We start from the raw sequence: 19,993 nt of genomic DNA, 5'->3' as shown, positions 1-19,993 counted from the left end.
GTACGGAGTTAGACTGATGGCCTTAATCTAAGTTGTCTTGTGGTTGTTGTTGTTTGACTTGCATCCCACTGGGATTTGTGCACACAGCGTTGGTGTACACGGTGCGTTTTCTTCTTTGGTTCTTTCGGTAAAGTCACGTATAAAGAAACAATAATGAATTAAATAATAGCATACGACGTTTCAATTGCAACACAAGCAATCATCAGGTATAATGAAATAGCGACATAAAATCTAACCAGAAAAAAATTATAGACAGACATATAAGCAGACAGATATCACCAAGATACACAGAGCGGGCAACACAGGTACAGAGAGGGGTGATCGTCTCTGTGGGGTGTCTTTTCTTGGATTTTCTGTTTACGCTTAGTCACATAGTCACTCTGAGATGTTTTCTTGTTCATGGTTTTGTTTTTGTTTGTTGCGGTTGCACCCGATTCAAGAGCCGAATGTCTCACAGGGCTATAGCTAATCAATGAACATGAACTCTGTCTCACCCTCTCACCCTCCCACTCTCTCAGTCTCGGAGTCTCCACTCTCTCTACTCACGCAACCATCTCCATCCACCCCCGTGGCTCTGCATCACTCCGGTTGACTGCGTACGGTACGAAAGAAGTTCAAACACACCACACATCACACTCTGCACGGCCCCGTTCGTGTGCATTGTTTGACAAAATCGTACCGCACTCACAATGCTCTACCAGTCTTCAGTGTTTAATAACAGCTGCTGCACCGTGAACCCTCCCCCCCCCCTCCTCCATCATCTAGCAGTGGATTGACAAATGGCTGCACTTGTACGGAGCGAGTTCTCTAAACACGACCTTCACGCCGGCTGATGGTGGTGGTGGTGGTGATGGTGATGATGGTGGTGATGATGGTGATGGTGGTGGTGATGGTGATGATGGTGGTGATGATGGTGGTGATGGTGGTGGTGATGATGATGATGGTGGTGGTGATGATGATGGTGGTGGTGATGATGATGGTGGTGGTAGTGATGATGGTGATGGTAGTGATGATGATGGTGGTGGTGATGGTGATGATGGTGGTGGTGGTGATGGTGGTGATGGTGGTGATGATGATGGTGGTGGTGATAATGATGATGATGGTGGTGGTGATGGTGATGATGATGGTGGTGGTGGTGATGATGATGATGGTGGTGATGATGATGATGGTGGTGGTGGTGATGATGGTGATGATGATGATGGTGATGATGATGGTGCCTATGATAGTGGGGAGCGGTGGTGTGGTTAGCGCGCTGTGCTACAAACCCGGCGATTCGAGTTCAATTCCCGTTCAACACCAGTGACAAATATCTGAACCGGTCTTGGGCCTCCCCTAGGTCGACTCAGCCTCAAATGAGTACCTGGTGCGGTGTATAAGCATCGCTGTTGAGGAGACAAAGGCGGCCGGGCGTGGTGCTGGCTACTCACCTCTTCGCGAACCGTTCAGGCGTTCAGAGGTGCTCGCTAACAGCACTTGACCCTACAGTTCGTTCTTTGTCTTTGCCTACGGTAGTTATAAAGGTGATGTTGGTTCTGTTGATGGAAATTCCGCTGATGTGGAGATGGAGTTGATGATGCTATGGATTCGCGTTGATGGTGGTAGTATTCGTTCTTTAGGTGATGGTGGTGATCGTGCCATTGCTGCTGGTTTCAGATTCTGGTTATTGTAGTCATTCATGGCTGTGAATGTGCTGTTGGTAGTGGTTATGCTGTCAATGGTGGTGGTAATGGTAATTGTTCTTCAGATTCTGGTGATGGCTTTGCGGGTGCTGTACTTGTTGATGATGTCTGTGAAGGTGCTGATGGTGATGCCGGTGATGTTTCATGGTGTTGCTGATGTTGATGGTGGTAAGGTTGTTGATGATGGTGGTGGTGATGTGCTGCTGATGATGATGGTGGTCCTAGTGACGCTGACGAAGGCTGCAAATGTTTGCTGCTCTTGATTCTGGTTGAAACGATGACGATGGTGGTGGTGGTGTTGTCGTGTGCAGGCCTCACCATGGGAGTTAAGGGACTCTGGACCCTGCTGGACTCCACCGGGAGACCCTGTCGACCTGGAGTCTCTGAGGGGGAAGGTCCTGGCAGTCGGTATCCTCTTGAGTAATGGCCGAGAGCTCTCGCTGCCACCGGCGTCACCCACGGTTAAGCGCTTCCCAAGACCACCGCATGGATCATAGTTGATGTGAGAAGCACCGTGGGTTTTGGATTCGGGGTACGATAAAAAGATAGATTCAGGGCAAGGTTTAGTGCGAGGGTTAAGGCTAGGGGGTAGTGCTAGGATTCGGGTTAGGGCTAAAGTTACTGACCAGGGGCTGTGTTTTTGGCAAGGTTTAGAGCTACGCTTATGACGATGATTACGACTAGGATCTATTGCCAACGGTCATGATGAGGTAATAGCTAGGGCGATTAGTCTCAGTGTGAGCACGTGGGGCTGCGTGCGCTGCCGTTGAGCCCCGTCTGCTGCAGGAGCGTCCCCTTGACTCAGGCAGACGTGAGCATCTGGATGAACCAGGCGGTGCGGGGGGTGCGCGACCGCCATGGCAACCCCATCAAGGCGGCTCACCTCGTCACACTCTTCCACCGCGTCTGCAAGCTGCTCTTTTACGGCATCAAGCCCGTGTTTGTGTTCGACGGCGCCGCGCCGCTCCTCAAGAGGAGAACTCTGGTGAGGCTCCTCATCTTAATTCAATGCGATATGAGTCACCTTTTTACACGCTTTCATTTAACTCACTCTGCCTGTTGTTGTCGTTGTATCGTCAAATCTTGTAACTACATTTTTACCCACTTCACAATGTGGTATCGACTGCAAACTTGGTATACTTATGTCGTACTGATGACAATACTATATTCTATCATAAAAAAACATTCTTTTTTATATGTAATGTTTCAGCTTGGCTCTAATTGTCCACGGTAAACTGACGTTGGCTGTAATTGGCCACGGTCCCTTACGTTGTGGCAAGCTTCGGGGCCACTTCCTGGGGTCGTGGAGTTCTTCCATTACTAGTACATTTCTTAAAAGCGTGTTTAAATTATTATTTTTAATATTACTTATTTTTACAAGCTGTAAAAGGAGTGGCAGCTGCCCTTCATGGAATTTTGGGGTTTTACTCAGAAAACTGACATCGGGGCAACCGACTCCTTAAGTAGCACGCTATTTTGGCTGCCCCCTTACGGCTCTTTGGCTGCACCTTTGCAGGCAACCGTTTATTTTGTTACTTGTAGTTTTTACATTATTTAACGTAAAGATAATTGATCAAATATGGCGGGGAATGGATCACTGCAATATCTCGGTGACGACAAAATGTTCAGTCAAACTGCCTATTGTTAAAGAATAACTAATGGGGGGAAAATAAAACTAAATAGAGAGTTTATTCCATCACCTATTTCGTTTTATTTAAGTCAGAATGTGTTTCGATTGAAAGCTTTCGTAACTGCAGGGATTCATATTCTTGGTTCTTTCGGTAAAGTCACATAGAAGGGAAATAATAAAATCATAAAAATAAAACAATACAATTATTACGACGTTTAGATTGCAACACAAGCAATCATCATCAGGTGTGAAAACCACAGCAAGAACATTTGCTGTGGTTTTAACACCTGATGATGATTGCTTGTGTTGCAATCGTACCCCGAATCCAAACCACAGCAAGAACATTTGCTGTGCTTTTCACACCAGATGATGATTGCTTGTGTTGCAATTGAAATGTCGTGATAATTTTATTGTTTTATTTTAATTATTTCCCTTCTATGTGACTTTACCACAAGAATGTGTTGTAGTCATCTGCTGTATACCCGCTGCCGTGTTTGTGTACAAGTAGTGGTGCGTGTGATGCGTCTCTCGAACTATTTTGCTCGAAGACAAAAAAAAACGAACGGCTTCTCTTCTTCTTCGAAAAGTTGCCGACCGCCCCCCCTCCCCGTGCGTCACTGTCGTCCCGCCGCAGGATGTGCGGAGGCAGCGCAAGGGTGACGCCGAGCGAGACTCGTCGCGTGCAGCCGAGCGGCTCATGAAGGTGCTGCTCAAGAAGGAGGCCGTGGGCGCCATGCTGGGCAGGGAGAGGTGTGTCCGGGTGGGGCGCGACGCGGTGGCTCGCAGATGTTAACTACCTCGCCTGGTATGAGGGGTGCGTGGGTTCCATCCCCGACCCTGACGCCTGTGTATGTGGAGTTTGCGTGTCTCTCTCCCTGTGGTCGCGTGGGTTTTTCTCCGGGTTCTCCGGTTTTTCCCTGTACGTTTATAAACGCGCGTTTAGAGGATTTGGCCGCTATCAATTTCCACGTGATAAGCCACTTCGTTGAGCAATCATTTGTGGCCAGGTCGCTTCTGAAAAAGAGCTACATAGCTCAGTGGGCCGTCCCTGGTCAAATAAAAATAATAGTTCAGTTTTTTTGTTTTGTTTAGGGTGCTGACAGCGACCGACTCTTCAGGCTTACGGCTGCTTTAAAAATATGCGTGACTGTAGCCAGTCATCCTTCCGGTGCGTGGGCTGTGCATGTGAAACGGAGCGATGCGTCGTTTGTAGCACGTTGTGACCATAGCAGTCGGCCTTCCACGTGCGGTTAAAGCCACGTGGTGTTACGTGCAGTGGATTACTGTCGCGGGTCCTCTGAATGCGAGGCCTGCAACGCGAGCTCCTGTACTCTGTGGCCTGTTTGTGGCCGGAGCGAGGCCCGTAGCGTAGGGTCTGCAGAAGGCGACTGGCGTGTGCGGTTCTAACCGGATCTGTCCGTGGGGGCGGCAGGGTGCGCTCGGCACGTGGCGCCACGGACCGAACGGCCGACGCCGACCTCTTCAAGCTGCCGGCGCTGCCCCAGCTCCCGCGCAGGTGAGGGAAACGCACGCGGCGGAGCCCGGGAACCCTCGCGCGTCACGGCACCGACCGGACGGGGATAGCGCAAGGCACCGTCCCGGCGTGTCGTTCCTCCGTGCCGCACGACGGCGTTGAACTTTTTTGAAAGACCGACGCGAGACGGCAGCTGCTGAGAAGAGAGCGGCGGCGTGTTAGGCTCCCTCCACGCGCTGTCTCTTCAGCCTTCACGTTACGCTGCGGTCGCTTCCGTGCCTCCGGTATTGGTCTCCCGAGCCTCGTCAAGACGCGGATATAATAACGAAGCTTCTCTCGGGGAGTCATCGTCGGTCCGACGGGGCAGCAAACAGCCCATGTTCGCAGGTCGCTCGCGAACATCACTCACCCCAACAGCCTGGTAGTGCTATACAGGAGGTCACTGTCTAATAATGAGAATGTGTGCCGAAAAAGCTGTCTGCTTGTGAGAATATTAGTGCGCGTGCTAGTGGGTTTGTGTGTTTATGAGGGTATATGCAAGTTAAAATGCTTGTTGGTGAGTGTAGTTACTGTGTGTGGGGAGCCGTGGCGCAGTGGTTCGCGTGCTGCACTCACCCAGCGACCCGAGTCCGATTCCTGCTCACGGTGAACATCGGTGATGAATATCTGAACCGGTCTTGGGCCTCCCCGATGTCGATTCAGCCTCAAATGAGTACCTGATACGGTGTGTAAGACCAACACTGGCGACAAAAAGATGGCCAGGGCATGCTGCTGGCCACCCACCCCCTTATGTGCATTGCCGGCTTTAATAGGTGCTCACCACCGCTTGCCTAAGATTGTGCTGTATGGGGAACTGTCCTCTGGCCATCGCGACATAGGGGCACCACGAAAGCGATGCAAAGACTCCCTGAAGAAGTCCCTCACTGCTTGCTGCATCGATCACCGTCAGTGGGCAACACAAGCAGCTGATCGCAACTCCTGGCGGCACACAGTCCACCAGGCCACCTCCTTCTTCGAAGATACCCGCAGGGCCCGTATGGAGGACAAAAGGAGAAGGAGGAAGAACCATGATCCCTCAGCACCCATCCCAGATCAGACTTATACTTGCAGCTGTTGTGGCAGGACCTGCTTGTCCCGCATAGGCCTCTTCAGCCACCAGCGTGCCTGCAGAAGACGTGGATGTCCTTCCTAGATCTTCGTTCGCGAAGCCAAGCCATGACTACCAACACTTGCCCCAACAGTCTGTTAGGGGCTATGTGGGGGGATCTTTGTTTTGTTTGTGTGTGTGCGCGTGACAGCGTGTGTAGGGCTCGTCTTGGTGTGTGCTCGCGAGTGTATTCGTGTGTTGTTGAGTGTGCACGCGAGATAGAATGCGTGGATGGCTGTGCCCTCAGCTCATCGTCAGAGGAGGAAGTGGAGGAGGTGGATGAAGTGGGCAGGGCTGACCCAGCCACGTGGAGGCATCAGCTTCAGGTGACGGAGGTCTCTTCGGCGTGGGAATGCATTCATGTGCTGATTCCTGCAGGTGCAGGAGGTGATCGAGTAGGATTCAGGAAGGATCAGGGGTCGGTTTTTTAACAATTCACCCTTGTGATTCACGTTTCGGGGGTCTAGATTTGATGCGCTGGTAGGTGTTGGCGGAATTTGTTACACGTACCGAGTAGGTGAGCGGTGGGTGCTTGTGGGTAACCGTAATTAAGTGGGCTTCAAATGATTGATGGGGGGTGGTGGTGTGTGCGTGTGTGTGCGCATGTGTGTGTGCACAAGCGCATACACAAACTATTGTACTTAACCACTTAGCGCGCTAAGCTATGAACCCAGGACCCGAATTCGATTCCCGCTCACGGCCAACAACACCAGTGATGATTACCTTAACTGGTCCTAGGCTTCCCCGAGGGCGACTCAGTCTCAAATGAGTAACTCGTGCGGTGTGTAAACATCGCCACTACCCACCTCCTCGTGTACTGTTCCGGGCTTCATAGCTGCTTGCTAACAGCACTTGCCCCAAAAAGTCTGTGCAGGCTATACGGGGGGATCTTTGTCTTTGTGCGGAGTCCGGCGGGTGATCCGTGCGTCTGCGTTGGCTGAAGTTTGAGGAGGACCCAGGCTCCGTGGACGTGGATTCGTCCGACTTCAAGTCTCTCCCGAGCGAGATCCAACACGAGCTGCTCACGGATCTACGCGAGGCTCACAAGCGCCGCCGGACCCTCTTCCAGGCCATGCCCGAGGTGAGCAACGCAGTGATGCGATGAGCTCTAACCCCAACTCTAACCCTGACCCTGACTCTAACCCTAACTCTAACCCTGACTCTAACCCTGACTCTAACCCTAACTCTAACCCTGACTCTAACCCTAACTCTAACCCTAACTCTAACCCTGACTCTAACCCTGACCTTAACTCTAACCCTGACCCTAACTCTAACCCTGACTCTAACCCTGACTCTAACTCTAACCCTGACCTTAACTCTGACCCTGACTCTAACTCTGACTGTAACTCTAACCCTGACTCTAACTCTAACCCTAACTCTAACCTTGACCCTAACTCTAACCCTAACTCTAACCCTCACCCTAACTTTAACCCTACCTCCAATGCGAACTCCTCACCCCAAGGAGTCGGTGAGCTTCTCCAACTACCAGCTGGCGGGGCTGCTGCAGCGCAGTCGTCTGAGCCGCCGCATCGAGGGGCTGCAGGAGGAGATGAGCGGCAGCGCGAGGGCCCAGGGGCACGAGGGCCTCGCCGGCGCGGGGCCCGGCCAGCGCGTGGAGTCCCAGCGCGTCGTTTCCGAGGAGACCAGCCACTACATCCTCATACAGGGTGAGCGACCACACGCACGGCAACAATCGCAATGACAACAACGACAGAAGCAACGACAGAAACAACAGAGCGACGGTGACATCACCACGCCGCTCGCGCCAGGCTATGTGCACTTTGAGGTCACGCGAAGTGTGGAAGGCTTCACTGATGGGAGGTCATGGGACAGACCAATATTGTGTAGTACACAAGGACAAAGATCCCCCATATTGCCTGAACAGACTGTTGGGTTAGGTGCTGTTAGCGGGTACCTATGAAGGCCGGCACGGCACACGAGGGGGTGGGTGGCCAACACCACGCCCGGCCGCCTTTGTCTCCCCATTGGCGATGTTTTTACACACCGCACTAGGTATTCATTTCAGGCTGAGTCGACCTAGGGGAGGCCCAGGACCGGTTCAGATAAGCATCACTGGTGTTGGCCGTGAGCGGGAATCGAACTCGGGTCGCCGGGTTCGTAGCGCAGCGCGCTAACCACGACACTACCGCTCCCCACTGTGTAATATCTACACACAACAACAGCAGCAGCTGATCTGTGATGTGTTTTTGGGTTATACCGCATTTTGTTCGGCATGATGTCCGACGTTTCAGTCCATGTGCTGGGAGCTTCTTTAGGAATTGAATTGTGTAGCTCACGTCCTCCCTCCATCGTATAGAGTTATCAGCTGGTGTCCAATGCTGGCAGTTGCTGATGATGTAGGCCAGCCCATGTTTCATATTCTTGGTTCTTCACCTGAGGACGGCTGCTTGCATTGTGGCCGAAACGTCGTGAGAATTTTATCTTATGTTTTATTTTTATTATTTCCCTTCTACGTGACTTTACCGAAAGAACCAAGAATATGAATCCATGCAGTCACGAAAGCTTTAAATCGAAATTCAGCCCATGTTTGTTTATTTTCTTCATCTGGGAGGAAACCACGCTGCAAGCTGAAGGGGGTTATCCTTTTAGTGCTGGTTTTTATCGCCAAATCTGGGTAAATCTTTTGATCAATTTGTCCACTTCTCAATAGGCCAAGTCTCTCATAGCAACACATTTATATTGGACCATTTTTACGAGATAATGACCCCCCCCCCACTCCCTACAGACGGGCAGAGCTGATGCTTTAATGCTTAAAATTTTAGTTGTTAAGCAGCGTTGGTAACAAACAAACAAAAAATCACCCCATCACTGAGTAGCGCGTTCGTAGTCGCTGAGTGGAGCTCGCGCTGTCGCCCCAGGTCCAAGGGAGCCCGAGGGTCCGGCTGCGAGCGAGGGGACCGCGCCAGCTTCGCCCGGCGGCTCCAGCAAGAGCGAGCGCCCGCTGGGACCCCTCGGCCGCTCCGCGTGGAGCCCGGCGCCTGTGCGCACCAGCGAGCCGAGCCCAGCCAACGGGGCCCGCGCGGGAACTCCGTGCGGGATTCACGAGGGAGCGGAAGTCACCGCCGTGGAGGGCAGGCTGGCAGTGGGGGCGGCGGCTGCCGCTGCTGTGAATCGGAGCTCGAGTCGTGGAGCGGTTGCCGTGGCAATGGGCCTGGGTCAGGAAGTGATCGCCGTGGCGAAGAGGCTGAATGAGGAGGCGGTTGTGCAGAGGAGGCTTAGCGAGGAGGAGGCAGTTGTTGTTAAGGAGCACTTGGATGAGAAGGCGGTTGCCATGGAGAGGAACCTGAGTGAGGAGGAAGTTGTTATTATAAAGGAACACCTGGATGAGAAGGTAGTTGCCATGGTAAAGGAGGAGGTCATGAAGAGGAGCCCGGGTAAAGAAGTGGTTGCCGTGGAGACGAAGCTGAGTGGGGATGCATTTGATGTGGTAAAAAGCCCGTCCGAGGATGCAATTACCATGCAGAAGAGGATGGATGAGAAGGCGGTTACCACGGTAACGATCCAGGATGCAGAAGTGGTTGTCATAAAGAGGAGTTTGGGCGATGGTACAGTTGGTGTGGAAAAGAGTTTGAGTCATGGGTCGGTTACCATGGAAAAAATAATAGATAGGCAAGGAGTTGCCACGGAGAAGAACCTGGGTGAGGGGGCGGTCGTCGTAAAGAAGAACCAGGATGAGACAGCGGTTGCCGTGGCACAGAGCCTAGATACGGAGGTGGTTACCATGGAGACGAGCCATGCGGGAAGTGCTGCGGGGTGGAGCGGACCGCACGGAGTGGAAGGTGGAGGGGAGGTGGATGGGGGCGGCGGCGGCGTCGCCGTGGCAGTCGGGGACCCCGGCTCCCGCCCGCCCCTCCCGACGCTGGAGGGCCCCACGGGGACCGCGGCCGCCTCCAGCGACGAGGACGACGGTGAGAGAGACGCCGGCGTCGACCACGGCGCAGGCAAACGCCGCGGGCGGTGAAACCCGACGCACGCAGCGCCGGCAACGAGAGAGGAATTCACGAAGCAAATCTGTGTTGCCTTTATTTTAAAAAATATTTCTATTTTTAAATGCCTTTCTTTTAAAGCATCGGTTCTTACGTGTTACGACATGTGCATTGAACCGTGGGTGTAATAATTGATTGTGATTCATGAGAATCGCACGCAAATTCAATGTCGCTTTTGGGTTTTGACGGAGTGAACACACGGAAATAGATGAACGACAAGAGAGGGAAAAATAATGGCGTCTTTATTTGATCGTGATTCCCCAAAACGCGAAAATTCATCAAACCCCTGGGGAGGGGCAAACCGTTACGCGCCTGCTAGTTTCTTCTCAACCTCGTCACAACATCCGTGCATGGTGTGGTCGATAAGAAGGTAATTTCTATTCACAATAAATGTTTTGGGTCCGGTCGCCGGGTGAGTAAAACGTGTGTTGTACACCCCTCCTCCACCTGACAGCCACGTGAACAAACGTGCCAATATATTACAGCTTCAGCACAGTGGTGCGTTGTTGGAGAGCGATCCACAGACGTTGGACACATTTAACGTTTCGCTGGTAGCTACAACCGGCATCACCGGGCGGTTGCCACATTTGGTTATTTTACGTAAAAAAGAGAACCGGTGCTTTTGTGTCTCACGTCCTAGGCTCCCAGCTGACGCTCGCGGAGCTGCTACGTTCCGCACGTTGGATATTTGCAACATTTCACCTCTCATGGCATCGCATTCTGAAATGCATTCTCGAATTACGTCCCGGTGGCACTTTTCCGTAACTGAAGGAGGAGGGCCATTAGCAGAAACATCAGGAGGCACTTTTTGTGCGGCGGGCTGGCTCGGCGATAGCAGCCGTTGCCTCGCGGCAAGGCGGGGCTGGGTTCGATTCTCGAACTAGGGCACCTTTCTGCGCAGAGTTTGCATGTGCCCCCCCCTGTTCTGCGTGGGTTTCCTCTGGGCTGTCTGGTTTCTGTTCGATATACAGTAAAACCTTGGATTGCGAGCATAATTCGTTCCGGAAACGTGTTTGTAATCGAAAGCACTCGTATTTCAAAGCACTCGTATATCAGTTGTGATCACGTGACGCTCGGCAGACAAAGCGTATACACGTACTACTCGTATTGCAAGACCTCGCTCGTTTATCAAATTAATGTTTATTTAAATTTTTTGCTCTCAGACCAAGTTACTCGCAATCCAAGGTTTTACTGTAAATGTTGTTGGCCACACATCCCGATGCAAAAACAGGTACCTGCAAATTCCTCAATCGGGATTACAGGTAGCAACACCGTCCCTGACTATGAAAATGTGGCGGGACCGTTGTTGAATTATGGAACATGGCCAGGTAACAGCAACGATTCATCAATTCGTGTTGAATGTGGCATCGTAGGGTCATGGGCAGGGGTCGGAAACCAAAATAACAATGAGAGCCACTTTTTTTTCGAATTCGATAAAAAGAACTTCAATATTTCAAGAGCCGATGAATACGAGACGTTGGTTTTTTATCATTAACGTCACGAAGCAATCCTCGAAGAGCCGCATGCGGCTCCGGAGTCGCAGGTTCGCCGACCCCTGACCATGAGGGATGGCGGTGGAATGGAGAGGCCTTCATCCAGCAGTCAATAGACCATGGTTAGCGACGATATATTGCGTGAAATCGTTTTCACGTAAACTGAAATGGCCCAAAGTTATAATGGATTTTTGGACCAAATCTCGACCGAGAATTTGTGACGATCGAATCGCGACGGAGGTGGTGAGCTGTGACATTCACGACAAGGCCCTGGCTGTCGTCTCGGGGTTTCCTTGACAATGCATGACGGCGTGAGGGTGGTGGATTTGTTGTTGCTTCTTGCTGCAGAGGACTTTGTGGAGGTGTCTTCTGTGAGCGATGTCGGCTTCGAGCGGGGCGAGGAGGAGGAAGAGGAGAAGGATGAGAAGGAGGACAAGGTGGAGGGGCTAGAAGGTGATGCTGGGATCTCTGTCGCCGAGTCTGGAGATCCAAGCCGGTGTGACCCCGTGACCCCAGGGGAGCAGAGTCCTTCATCCCTGAGCATCCCAGCACAGCCACCTAGCCCAGCCTTCTCACCCATGACACAGGTACCAGCACGGCCCACCTACGTGCATCCGGTTTTCTCCCGCATGTAAACGCCCACTCATTGGCCAATATCACCTTAATATATATAGAGGACCGCAGAGCTTTGAGGCGAATGGAATTTGGTGCCGCTTCACCGCTTGACTGTTGGCTTCCCCACTCCTCTGCGGTTCCTCCTCGTGCCTCTAAGCCATCCTGTCTCTTCAAGGGAGAGCAAACACTCCGTGGCGATGCCTTCCAAGTTGGTATTATTGTTTAAAAAAATCACGTGCTATTTGATGGGGCCCTGTCTGTTGTGAGGAGTTATGACCTTTTGATACAGACCACCTCTGTGTCTGTCTACTGTGTCCGTGTATCAATGTATGTTCGTATGTTGCACATCTTTGACACCGTACGTAGCCGACCGTGCTAATCGGAGGTGCGTCTCACGTTGCAGGAGGATCTGGAGAGCCTGCAGTACGACCTGAGCGAGGAGGAGCAGACGCTGGTGTCCGAGCGGGGCCACCAGGAGCGCATGGCCACCACCATCACGGAGCAGATGTGCTTCGAGTGTCAGGTGAGTCGCGTGTCTCGCACCGCGTGGGGTTCGCCGATCGCACGAAAGGCGTGCTGCTGCTGCTCAGGAAGGCACGGCTCCCGTCGTGCCTTGTGTGCGCGTCATGTGACAGCCACATCGCGCGTGCAACCGCTCTCGGCCTCATCTAGACAACCAACTCGAAAACGTATCTAAACTTGTGGCCGATATCTGTGAGCCTGGGACCCGCCGGCGCTACGCACATCGGCGGTGAATTCTCACGCCGAACGCAATTTATTAACCATAATACAGGTTCTTTTGGGTTAGATCCCGTAAATATAAATGTGTCGTTAAACCCGGCACCACCCGACACGGCCGATTAGTAAGGTTTGTCACGTAAACAGAACGTGCCAATTCGCTACTACTACAGCACACCGGTGTGTTGGAGAGTAAATCTACAATATTTACAATCTGAGTACGACGTTTGACCAGTAATTACAACCAGCATCATCAGGGGGTAGCCAGATTTGTGTAGAAATCCTCCTGTTTTGTCCCAACTTATTGATTTATTTATCAATTTACACATGACTTTCGCACAGTTAGAGCACCGGATACGGGGGGGGGGGGGGGGGGGCGGGAGGAGAATTAATTAATAAATTGCTAACACATGCATGTCAATGTGACGTGAGTGGACGTCGGCCCGCGTAGCCACGGAGCCGTGTGACAGCCCCGCAAACGCGATACGAACGCAGCCGAGCAATCGGTGGTGCAGCGCTGCAATCGCTCGCTCGCGCCACCGCTGGTAGGGCGGTGGCCTCGTCCGCCGGAAGGGGAGCCGCCCCGTGCGATGGTGTCGGCCGTCATTGCCGTCACGGCGTTCGCTCACGCTTGTCTCTGCGGACGCGCAGGAGCTGCTGCGCATGTTCGGCTTGCCGTACATGACGGCGCCCGGGGAGGCGGAGGCTCAGTGCGCCGCCCTCGACCTCGCCGACCGGACCCACGGCACCATCACCGACGACAGCGACATCTGGCTGTTCGGAGGCCGCTACGTCTACAAGAACTTCTTCAACCAGAACCGGCACATCGACTTCTACCAGCTGGTGGACGTCCAGCGGCACATTGGTGCGCGCCTCCTCCAGGCCGGCCGGAACGCGCGCGGGAGCTCTCGTGCCAACTAGGGTCGTTTACCGTGACGGCACGGTTACTGTGGGGGGTGCTATGGGGTAGTGCTGCGGGTGGTGCTATAGAAGATGGTGCTATGGGGTGCGTTGCGAGTCCCATGTGAGCGTGTGTTGCTAGTCGCACGTGCGTCCCATGTGAGTGTGTGTTGCGAGTCGCGCTTGCGTCGCGTGCGAGATTGCCGCGTGCCGATTGGTCGCGTGTCTCGCCAGGGCTGGACAGGACGAAGCTGGTGAACCTCGCCTACCTCATGGGCAGCGACTACACGGAGGGCGTCGCCGGGGTCGGCGGGGTCACGGCGCTCGAGATTCTCAACGAGTTCGGCGGCCCCGGCATCGAGCCCCTTGTCACGCTGCGGTGATCGCCACTTTCTGTATCTTCAGAGCCGACCGCTGACCCCAAGCCTTGACGCTGGCCCGCGGACTTAGCCTTGACTTGACCGTGACAATAACTCCCCAACGCTCACCCGGACCCTACCTCTGACCGTTAACGTCACTCGAACCCCCGAATCAAATCGAACTTCTCGTATCAACAGCTCTAACCCTCCGATTAGCGCAATTGGCAACGTACGGCAGGCAAGAAGTTCAACGTACATACGTGCGACTCTAAACTTAGCCTCTCGCTAACCCCTAACCTAGCCCATCACTTTAACCCAACGCATAACCCATAACCGTAACCGCAAATCGTAATTGCTAACCATTGCTGCGAATCCTAACCCTCATCCCCTAACCTTTTGCTCCGAAGCCTCATGCCTTAACTCGAACCCGTAACACCTTCGCTGCAGGGCATGGTGGGACGAGGCGCAGAAGAACCGCAAGCTGCACGCCCGTCCCGTGGAGAGCAAGCTGAAGCACAGGCTGCGCCAGCTGACGCTGTCGGAGGGCTTCCCCAACCCGGCGGTGGCACGGGCATACCTCGAGCCGGCCACCAGCACCGTCGCCGGCGGCTTCTCCTGGGGGCAACCGCAGCTGCTCAGCATCGCCGAATATCCACGCCGACACACACGGCACCTGCCCCAACGCGGGGCCCCGACACGGACGCTGGTTATGGCAGCCCCGAAACTAACCCTCACTCTAACCCAAACTCTAAGCCTGACTATAACTCCAACTTTAACCCTAACTAACCCCGACACTAACCATGAATACACACCGCTAACACTGGTCAACACACTTTTTCTGGCATAAGGTATTCCAATCAGTTTATGTCTATCACATCAGGTTTTTGAGATATTAAATATTGCATTTTCAATAAAAACTGCAGAAGAAAAATATTAAATAAATGTGGATATCTACATAAAATTATATTATAAACACACTATCCTAAAAATACAGCACCATATTTTAACACTAAAGCAGCCACTGACTCGCAACAACTTGCAATCATAAGTGATAGACTTAATTTCAGGTAAAATCAATGAAAATGGGGTATGGCGATAGCATAAAAATGAGATGTGATAGAGCAAATCTGAGATCATATTTGGAATCAGCACCCTGAAATTGGTCTAAAACAGCTGCATAAGTCTAGGCCAGAAAAAAAAGTTTTTTTATTGTTGACCAGTGTAATTGGTGGTGCGAATTCGCAGTGTTATAGCCTTTTGACCATGTATCGGGAGGATCTGTGCATGCTGTGAGTCGTGAGTAGTCACGTGCAGTGAGGAGGCTTGCTCAGCGTAGGCCCGTGCGTGCTCGTGTCGAATACAAAGCCACGCGGTCGGGATCCACTGAGGAGCCATCGACGTGCGGTTGTGCGACGTGTTCTGATTGGCCACGTGGCGCGCGTGATGACGAGTTCTCCGGCGTGTTCAGGCCGCGTGCCGCCCGTCCCCGTTGCGGTGCTCCCACTCTGCCTTAACCCGCGTCACGTTCTGCCAAAGCCGCTTTGGATGGGAGGTGAAGAAGACGGAGGAGCTGCTGCGGCCGGTCTTGAAGCAGCTGAGTGCCACCCAGGTGGGTTGAGAGGGTTGAGGGTGGCCTATTCTTCTTTCGTACGGATTAATATCGGCAGATTAAAGATGTAATTTTAGATTTGTTATCCACTCGATTAGTCAGTTCAGAAGCAGAGTGGATTCCGTCCATTCCTCCTTTGAAGAGGTGAAGACAGCAGCGGAGTGTTTACGATGCGGAGTGTTTGAGATGCGGCGAGTCGATGGTTTGGGATTCGAGGCCGCGCCGCTCGCAGGCCGACGAATCTTCTATGCAGCCATTTATGGAATCGGGCAGCCGCATCGGACGCACTGCCCGGTCCTGGTCCAGTTTGATGGTCCACCATTGGCGGCATGGAAGGTTGAAAACGTGGAGGTATGACCGGTCGTGTTTATTTTTGACGTCAACCGCAGTCCAGAGTTTCGCCTCCGTCTCTCGCCTTCATTTATATTTGTGGCGTGGAGCGAGGCTGCTGCTGTGATCCAGAAGGGGGTGGCGTTGATTTTAGGTGAACAGGAGGCAGTTGGCTTTACGTCCCCATGTATCAGACACCCGGGTAGCCGTCTCATCGGTAGACGTGGGTATGGTGTTGGCGGTGGTGGCCGGCAGAGGCATCGTAACGACCAGTGGTGGAGCATCCCAGAGCATGTTTACCAAATCTTCGAGTACTTACTTACACCAGTATTTTAAATGCCAGCATATTCGCAATAACTAATGTTAAAATAACAATAGGGCAAGCTTAAAAACAAGCTGGGAACGCCAGTCCAGTTGGGGAGCCTCAATCTCGACTGTTCACAGAAATATGTGTGCACGGAAATACGTTATTCCATGTACATGCGATAACTGCACGCACTTTCACCCATGCACGTACACACACTAAAGACTAAACTAAACATTTTTATTTTTCCAGGTAGGCCCCACTGAGCTATGTAGCTCTTTTTCAGAAGCGACCTGGCCACAAATGATAGCTCAACAAAGTGGCCTTTCATGTGGAAATATATCTCCTAGCCACCATGATGATGATGATGAGAGAGAGAGACGCAAACTCCAAATATACAGCAAGCGTCAGGGTCGGGATCGAACCCACGCCCTCCTGTATACCAGGCGAGGTAGTTAACATCTCGCCACCATGGGCTGCATAACCACGTGAACGTCACACTGTAGGTTGCTGCGTCAATCGAACTTGTAATCGTACACGTTTCTGGTACCAGTGGGCGTCACGACGGGGGGGTGGGCGGTGGTCAGATGCGCCATTTAGAATCGGAGTCACGTGTTTAGAGTGTTTCACTGCTATACATTTCCACGCGACAAGCCACTTTGTTGAGCTATCATTTGCAATCGCCAGGTCGCTTCTGAAGAAGAGCTACATGGCTCATTGGGCCTTACCTGGTAAAAATAAAATACAAAGTTTTTTCATTTATCCCGCAGAGCCAATCGCGCATCGACTCCTTCTTCCCGGTCGTGCACTCGGAGGTGAGGAACATCAGGAGCAAGCGCATGAAGCGAGCCATCACCACCATGAAGCGGCAGGAGGCGCAGGCTCCAGCCGAGGCCGCGGGTTCCGAGCCAGGGCCGGAGCCGACGGCGCCAGCCCCCGCCGGGGGCTTCCTGGGGCCAGCCGCGGACTCGGGCGCGGCTCGCAGCAACGGCTCGAACGACGTTCCGCGCCCGGGGCCCAAGAGGAAGCGCGGGGGAGCGGGCGGGAGCGGAGAGACAGCCGCAGGGGCCTGCCCAACGGGGAAGGCGGCGACGCAAAAACGCGCCAAACGCAAACCGCGTCACAAAGATGACAGCAGCAGCAGCACCAGCAGCAGCAGCAGCAGCAGCAGCAGCAGCGGGGACGAGGCGGCTTGCGACTTCAACACGAGCGGTCGCACGGTGACGGCGCAGTCGGCCTTCAGGGGCCGCTGCGGCGTGGCGCGAGGCGGGAGGCGAGCGAGGGCGGGCAGGCGGAGGTGAAGCGGCGCCGCGCGGCCCCTGGGGCCTCACGGCAGTCGCGCCTCTCAGGGATTTGCTCGCGACGGCCGCGTACGCGGGTTCAGTGTTCACGTTCTGTCTGTCGCTTCCCGGCAAGCCACCGTTAAGGAGGTCACTGGGTCCGTGGACTTCTGGCAGCCGTCCTTCCGCTGTTATCCCATCTGTTGCTGACCACTCCGTGTCATTCCTCTCCATCCTTGTGCCCTCTTACACTCCGATCAGTCCGTCTCCTCCTCAGTCGGCCTTTGCCTGCGATCCGTCTGTGTTATTCGACATCGTATGGGTCGGTCACAGTGTTCCAGCCACGTTCATGGTGGTTAAGGGCTCGCTGTGACCAGAAGAAACCAGGGGCCTATGGTATTGATGATGAGATATGTAAGACACATACCCTTTGAACTTGGCCAATATAATCATAGCCTACATTTATTTTTTTACCACACCAATCTCACGGGCTTTAAGAACAATTCTTCATCATTTTCTTTCTGGATCAAACTGAATTAACAAAACTTATCTCGGCGAAGTCGCCAATGCTGCACGCGGCGTCCTCTTGTAGTCCACGTGATGTGTTGCGGTGTTTGCCGCTGCCACTGTGGTTCAGCAGCCTTCCACCTCTGGTCTCGAGGAGCGTCGGGGGTTTGAATGAACGTGTTTTTCAACCGGGCGCTCTGTGGTGTTGTTTGTTTTTTACCGCACGCTGAAATTCTCAACAATGAATTCGCCAGACATCCCAATCGGCATCGTTCTGAACGAGTGCTGTGACCCATGTGTGTATGTATGTTGAACTTCTTTCGCACCGTACGTAGCCAACCGTGGCTCATCGGAGGTGCGGGGGAAGGACAATAACGAGGTTATTGCCGGGTGAATAAAGGGCTCAAACCTGTCGAACATCGATGACCTGAACAATATCTCGCGTCCACGATTAAGGTCCAGAACGTGGCCGTGTTGGAGCCGCTCACAGAGTGTGCGCGATGAAAATTTCGTCATCTCAACGGAGTGGTCCAATGGGTTTCAGGCAACATGCCCAAAAAACACTTGATCAGCAAGCTCACCGCCGCATTGCCTGGCTTCCACAACACAGCTCATCAGTGACCCCACCACCGCCACCATACTGTCCGGCTTCCGTCTTCCATAGAAACAAATGTGCAGCGCTTTACCGGATTCTCACAAACCACAGAAGATGCGGACACCTGATGCACACGACGTGGAAACTCAGAGACTCTGTCTTGTGTACAACTGCAACTACAGACACTAAATCATGGCCCACGTACGTAGCTTTCCACTGCCTCAGATGCACATGGGTGGGTGAGTGAGTGGATGGTTATTGAATCCCTCTTGTTTAGGCTACATAAAGCCATCTTGAAGAGAGAATTAAGAGCTATTGTTCATTATTTATTGTAGATGACCTGTCTACAACCAGGCTTAGGTTTTTCACATTGTGAGGTTAACCATGAGGCGAAAGAGAAACGAGAGTTGCTTCACAGCGCTTCCGTCTGCCTCTTAGATATATTAAGTTAACTTCGAAATACAGTCGTAGTGAAATAGGAAATGTCGCTGTCGATTGTAGACCATTCAAGCCATTGACTTGCCAACCTCATGAAATTACGTGGCCATACGCCACAACACCGATATTTATAGTGCTACCTTGTAAACCACGCCGGTGCCAAACGTACATTTAGTGAACACGCTTGGAGGCGCGTAACGCCCAGCAGTTGACTTGCTGAACGGTCACGATTCGGGATCGGACTTCAATCCAACGGTCGATCGCATTTCATCTCGTATCTCCTCGCTTGGTATTTGTCATGTTGCGTCTCATTGCCATCGTTCTGACTGCTTCATTAGTCCAAATGTATCATCATATCGTTGGAATATGCCGTGAATAAGTCGTCTCGCATGGATTGGACGGGGTGTTCTAATTTGCATAAGAATCAATTTTAATTAACGAATCGATGCATCCCTATGTTTACAAACATTAATTTACGGGGGTTCGGATTTAGACCGAATAAACAATTGTTGGTGAGGAAAGATCTCGCCAAAATTATGCTTCTCATAGTAATTGAATCTCTGGACGTGTCATCCCTACATGTCTACGAGTATGACACGTACAGGAAATGTCCCCACAATATATTGTTATCAAAAATATTCAAAAATAATTGCTATGCTATGTAAATAAAAACAACAATTTGCTAAACCTTGGCCACAATATCTGGACTTGTCTTCATATAAATCAATGCATAGATTTCTGTTTATATGATTGTGGTTATGGTTGTACTTTATGAATCCCTAATCTCTGTCATTACATACAATGAAACAAGAAATGGTAAAGAAGAAAAACAGACATGTAATACAATACAATATTAGACATTATTGTAATAAATAAATAAAAAGCCCA

At 52.2% G+C, this 19,993-nt stretch overlaps 1 protein-coding gene across 1 annotated transcript in view; it reads left to right on the top strand.

Annotated features, from left to right (window-relative positions):
* Positions 1-19,993, top strand: part of LOC133357150 (DNA excision repair protein ERCC-5-like) — a 20,284-nt gene extending 291 nt beyond the window's left edge. The window contains 17 exon segments of the mRNA XM_061574960.1: positions 519-601; positions 1,991-2,043; positions 2,045-2,087; positions 2,489-2,664; positions 3,944-4,059; positions 4,742-4,825; positions 6,178-6,256; positions 6,874-7,011; positions 7,393-7,597; positions 8,810-9,859; positions 11,779-12,017; positions 12,449-12,568; positions 13,435-13,648; positions 13,918-14,062; positions 14,490-14,690; positions 15,567-15,651; positions 17,056-19,993. Coding sequence (XP_061430944.1) covers positions 1,999-2,043; positions 2,045-2,087; positions 2,489-2,664; positions 3,944-4,059; positions 4,742-4,825; positions 6,178-6,256; positions 6,874-7,011; positions 7,393-7,597; positions 8,810-9,859; positions 11,779-12,017; positions 12,449-12,568; positions 13,435-13,648; positions 13,918-14,062; positions 14,490-14,690; positions 15,567-15,651; positions 17,056-17,586 — 3,471 coding nt within the window. The 5' untranslated portion in view covers positions 519-601; positions 1,991-1,998 and the 3' untranslated portion in view covers positions 17,587-19,993.

This window comes from Lethenteron reissneri, chromosome 57 (assembly GCF_015708825.2).
Source record: "Lethenteron reissneri isolate LAM-NWPU_2019-01 chromosome 57, ASM1570882v1, whole genome shotgun sequence".
Taxonomy (NCBI): domain Eukaryota; kingdom Metazoa; phylum Chordata; class Hyperoartia; order Petromyzontiformes; family Petromyzontidae; genus Lethenteron; species Lethenteron reissneri.
This window is presented reverse-complemented; position numbering and strand designations above follow the sequence as displayed.